Raw genomic sequence first — 5201 nt, forward strand, 5'->3', positions numbered from 1 at the left:
ACGATACTATGCACTATGACCAGCCTGAGCCGTTTCACAGTTGTAAATCTCAGGTCATCCCGCCGTTGGGGAATTCAATCCGCCACTCACCCTCATTGATTCGCCATTAATACTGTTGATTTGCTATTAATGCAGTTAATGTGCCATTGATTTGTTGCCAATTAAAACTGGGAGCATCTGCCCTACGCCCGCTATAAAGCCTGATAGTGTCCTAACTTTCTCTTCCACACCTCACGATTCAGCCAACAAGCCAACCATCCACAAGACTAATTCCTCTACTATCGATCAGCACATGATCCAGCAAAACATGAGGATTCCCATAACGCTGCTCCTTCCTCTCGCCCTTCTCCTTGTGCTGGCAGTGACACCAGGTACATGCGTACGTGGTACCCATTTTTTGTTCATGTAACAAGTATACGTTAACTAGATCAATTGTCAAATAACAACTTTTTTTTCTGCAGGTGAGGCCTCTTTTCGTAGTTGTACATCTGAAATCATCTCGCCGTTTGGGACGTCGTGCAATCGCGCGGCTTGCCATTTCCAGAGCCGCATAAGGTTCACCCAGATCCCGTGTGACAATGGTGCGACCGACTGCACCTGGACTGGGGAGTGCGTCGGTGCGGGGTGCAACTTCACCTTCTGCGCAACGTTCCCACAGACCTGCTGCAATTAGATCCGAGTATTAGTCATTAACTTGCCAGGATATATTATGTTATCTCCAAAAAAAAAACTAGCGAAGATATATAGGCCGGGCAGGCAAGCATGTCCATCTATCTGGTAGAATAATAAGGACATACTGCAATGGAGTTCATTAGCTGCAATGTGATGTACGTACGTGGAACAACTTAGGGGCCTACTGCATACATTTTGTACCATTTTATATAGAAAAGTGTGTTGCAGGTTCTCTATGTTTTTGGAACTACTTTTTCGATAAACGACGCTTTATTACTCAGAGCTAAGCAATACGATGAATGGCTATACGATTTATGTACGATTACTGATCCGATGCTGCTGCTGCATGCACCAGATGTAATGAATGGTTCGTTTTAGGCGGCGTACCAAAATTGTACATATTTTGTTGTACGTATAGGATTGTCCCTATGTTTTTGCATTATCAATGCATTGCCATGCTTCTTGTTCTTGTTTTTTTTTTATGTTTTAGCATTCTTTATCTATTGCCAATTTGCCATGCTTGTTGTTCTTGTTGGAGGATATGCGTGGATAAGGCATCTTTGTGTATTGGTGGTGTTTTCGAAAGGCTCTAAGTCGCCTTGCTCATCACTGCAACATGGTGCTCCAACTTGCCAATCTATTATGTTCACCAGTTTTACTCTATTTCTGCAATAGTTATTTGTTCAACTAGAGCATACATAGCCGTCCGCGAGCATCCGTACGACGCGTGGCGTTAAGAGAACTCTCCACCGTGCGACGCGAGCCATCAGGGCACGTGGGCCTATATACCTCCGCGGACGAAAAAGCGCGTACTTCCTCGTACGTATCGCGGCGAGGGCAAGCACGACCAATTTCATCCACACCTAGCGCCGCGCATGCATGCATGTCAAAACAAGCAAGCCATCCCATCGATCCATGCATTGCACTGCTGTCTGCTAGGTTCAGAAACGTACCATACATGGCTAGCTATTATACGTAGGTTTTTTTGTTGTCCATTGCAAAACGTGAAAAAAGATAAAGGTACACACGAATACAGTTATGTACAACACATGAGTACAGTTATGTATATCACACGAGTACAGTTGTGTATAACACACAAGTACAGTTACATACAAGACACAAGTACAGTTGCACACGGGCGAGTTTAATTACAAAAGCGCACACGAGCAAGTACAGTCGCGCACACGACCGGGAACAGTAGCACACACGACCAAATACATTCACGCACACGACCAAGTACATGTACATAAGTACAGTAGCGCACACGACTAGGTACAGTCGCGCACACGACCAGGTACATTTGCATGCACGAGCAAGTAAATGTACAAAAATACAGTCGCAAACAGAGCGAGTACAATTACCAAGTAAAAGAAAAAATTGCACCAAATACACTAAAAATAGAAGTACTTATCAGTAGTACAGTTAGGTACACATCATGAGTACAATCACACTAGTACTGGAAGTACGGGAAAAAATATCCCGAAACTTATCAACATGGGACTTAGTTTTGAATATCTCAACATGAGGATCGCAAAAGTGAAACTGTTCATAATTTGAACTTACAATTCTCAATATATTTTATTTTAAAAAAACGAATCTAGAAAAAAAAAAGGAAAATGACACAACACAGCCTCCACTCTCTTCTCTATTATGAACAGAAACCTTATGGTACAAAATGCAATTAACGATGTAACGAACCAGGCTAGCCGCTGCACTGGCTTTTCCATGTTCCTTATTTTTAAATAACCAGTTTCCAGACGACCCGCTACTGGAAGAATCAGATGGAGCAGTCATCAGCTTGTCCTGCATAAAGAAACGATCTTAATATCCACGCTTTCCTCACACAAACCTCAAAGGCTTCTCGAGAACTAACCTGGCCAAATCCAGCATTAACAAATGCATTAACAAATGTTGCAGCCAAATTCTGTCTTGCAGAATCAAGACTGGAGCTGGCACCACGGCCATCAATCAAATGGACCTGCAGATTACGAAGTGTAAGAATAATTCTATTATAGACTTCATGGACTAAAAAGACACTCCACAAACACGAAAGTGACAAAATGCAAGTCACCTTGTATATATCCTCCGGAGATTTTGCCTCCATAACTTCAATATCACGAGCAAGAGTGAGGTAACCCTCACTCAGCTTAGTGTTATTAACTATTTCTTGCAACATTTCCTTGTCCATTTCATCCGCAGCTATCTCATCATCAATCTCCAAGGCTAGACCCTTCAGGAGAGGAAAGCTCATGGTCAAATTTATGGGATAAAAAAAGCCTATGTATGGGGAATCGTTAAAAAAAAACCTTTGCAAAGGAAAAGCAACTTGCTCCGCACGTGCGCGCTATTGTGTCAGAAAATCTTAGGGAAGTAATCTCCTGCTCGCCACATGTCCTAAGGAGGCTGTGTTGTGTCATTTTCCTTTTTTTATATTCAGAGTTTGTTGGCCGAGAAATCAGCCCAGTAGTTAACGGACTATCATTTGCTGGAATGAAAGTCCTTTTTTTAGATCTGCTGGGCTGAACTATGATCAGATCAGACCTCTTCACATTGGGCTGTTATTGTGGCCCAGCACACCGACCAGTCAGAGTTCAGAGCCACTGGCCGACTGGCGAGTCGCGACGCTTGTCGTGGCGCCGACGAGCAACGAGAGAGTCCGCGGAAAGGAGTGGCGGAGGCTCGCCGGGGAAGACGACGACGACACGAGGCCGCCACATCACCCGCCCAAGCTTGGAAGTATCTCCGTCCCTGTCGCCACCGGCCGGTAGGAGGAATGCACGGCGCGGGCAAGGGGGGACTCCCCTCGCCAACGTGGACTCGTCGGCCCGCGTCCCGACGAGCTGCCCCGTCGCCGTCGCCCTCCGCGTCCGCACCCGCACCGGTGCACCGAACGTGGCGCCCCACTTGTGGCGCTTCTTGCCTACTTAGCCACCAGCTCCGCGCCGTGGAGGCGGAATGGCAGCCATGACGATGAGGCCCAGACCCTTCGGCTCCGGTGTGGCGTCGTCGGCCGAGGTTTCGGTGGGCGCGGGGTGCCGCGGAGGGTGGGCATGGAGGCCGAGGCCCAAGGCGCGGCCTCGCGGCGTGAGGGTTAGAGGCGCGTCGAGCCCCGCCGCGGCGGCGAGCGCCGTGCACATGGAGACGGAGCCCCACGGCAGCGTGCGGTTCCGCCCGTTCGGGCTGCCGGCCCGCGCGGGGTTCGGGTCGGACCTGGAGGCGGGGATCGAGAAGGCCATCTACGCCTGCCGCTTCATGGCCTTCCTCGCCATCGCCGGATCTCTCGCCGGATCCGTCCTCTGCTTCCTCAAGGTGTTCGATTCTTCAGCCCCTCAGGTTAATCTGTTCGGATACCAAATCAGTGATTTTAACTCTGTGCGCTTGATTACGCAGGGATGCACTTTCGTGATGGACGCCTTCGTCGAGTACTACCTGCGCGGCGATGGGAAGGTCGTGTTCATGCTGATTGAAGCCATTGGTAACTAACCACATACTAATTCACCCCATGTTTGCTCTGTACTTCAATCAGTCAGTCATGCACACACAACCCACCACTAGAACCTTCAAATTCACCGCTATACAGGTTCTACATGTCGGCGCAATTGTCACCACGGCGAGATTACACATGCCGTCGGTTCTGTTGTGTAGTCCTCATAAGTGATAACTAACCCTTGTGCATTACTTGTCTCTACTCAGATATGTACCTCATCGGGACGGTCATGTTTGTCTTCGGGACGGGCCTGTACGAGCTCTTCATCAGTAACATGGACATTGCAAAACAATCCGCCGAAGGCTCCAGTTTCTTCGGCTTGTTCAGGCTTCCGGTTAGTTTCCATGCTTCCTATCAACAATCGGAGAAGCAATGCCGTTGATTTCAGTGTCATTATATCTCTTATTATGTCTGCAGGAACGGCCCAAGTGGCTGGAAATCCACTCGGTGAGTGACCTCAAGACGAAGCTGGGCCATGTCATCGTTATGGTTCTGCTGGTTGGCATCTCCGAGAAGAGCAAGAGGGTGACCATCACATCCTGTACTGACCTCTTCTGCTTCGCCGCGTCGATTCTCCTCTCCTCGGGTTGCCTCTACCTACTATCCAAGCTCGGTAGCACCAAAGGAGGGAGCCATGCCTGAAGCAAAAATATTGTACATAAGAGATGGGTCTGTTCTGTGGCCTTTTCGACACTTCAGGTCATGTATGTCTAGTGTGTACTGCTTGTATAGGTTGACAGTTAGGCACTTTATAGTGGTATATCATGATGTACATCATATGATATTGTAACTCGCTGTTACATGCTATGAATAACAGATAGGGTGTGCTGTCATGATTTACTTTGACGTCCCAGATTAAAATTTGAGTAGTTAATTAGTTTTGTATCAGAAGAGAACCACTTGTTACTATTTCTGCTGTCTTTCGTGAGAATATCAGAATTTTTTCACAGCGCGCTTTTGAAATTTTTTCCGTGTTATTGCTTGGCTTTGCAAATCCTAAACTAGGCAACTCATATCTTTCTATTTATGGGAATGTTCCTAT

General features: G+C 47.3%; 2 protein-coding genes across 2 annotated transcripts; one reads left to right on the forward strand and one right to left on the reverse strand.

Annotated features, from left to right (window-relative positions):
- Positions 1 to 238: 238 nt before the first annotated feature.
- LOC124660977 (26S proteasome non-ATPase regulatory subunit 2 homolog A-like) lies at positions 239 to 2923 on the reverse strand. Its single transcript, XM_047198834.1, has 5 exons — positions 2744 to 2923; positions 2546 to 2650; positions 2371 to 2475; positions 487 to 663; positions 239 to 355 (listed from the first exon to the last, which is right to left on the reverse strand). The coding sequence occupies exons 1-5, from the start codon at positions 2921 to 2923 to the stop codon at positions 239 to 241; spliced, it is 684 nt and encodes a 227-aa protein (XP_047054790.1).
- A 719-nt stretch (positions 2924 to 3642) lies between these two features.
- On the forward strand, positions 3643 to 4999 carry LOC124697165. Its single transcript, XM_047229798.1, has 4 exons — positions 3643 to 3981; positions 4063 to 4147; positions 4366 to 4493; positions 4577 to 4999. The coding sequence occupies exons 1-4, from the start codon at positions 3643 to 3645 to the stop codon at positions 4799 to 4801; spliced, it is 777 nt and encodes a 258-aa protein (XP_047085754.1). The 3' UTR covers positions 4802 to 4999.
- The last annotated feature ends 202 nt before the right edge of the window (positions 5000 to 5201 follow it).

Source organism: Lolium rigidum, chromosome 1, assembly GCF_022539505.1.
Source record: "Lolium rigidum isolate FL_2022 chromosome 1, APGP_CSIRO_Lrig_0.1, whole genome shotgun sequence".
Lineage (NCBI taxonomy): Eukaryota > Viridiplantae > Streptophyta > Magnoliopsida > Poales > Poaceae > Lolium > Lolium rigidum.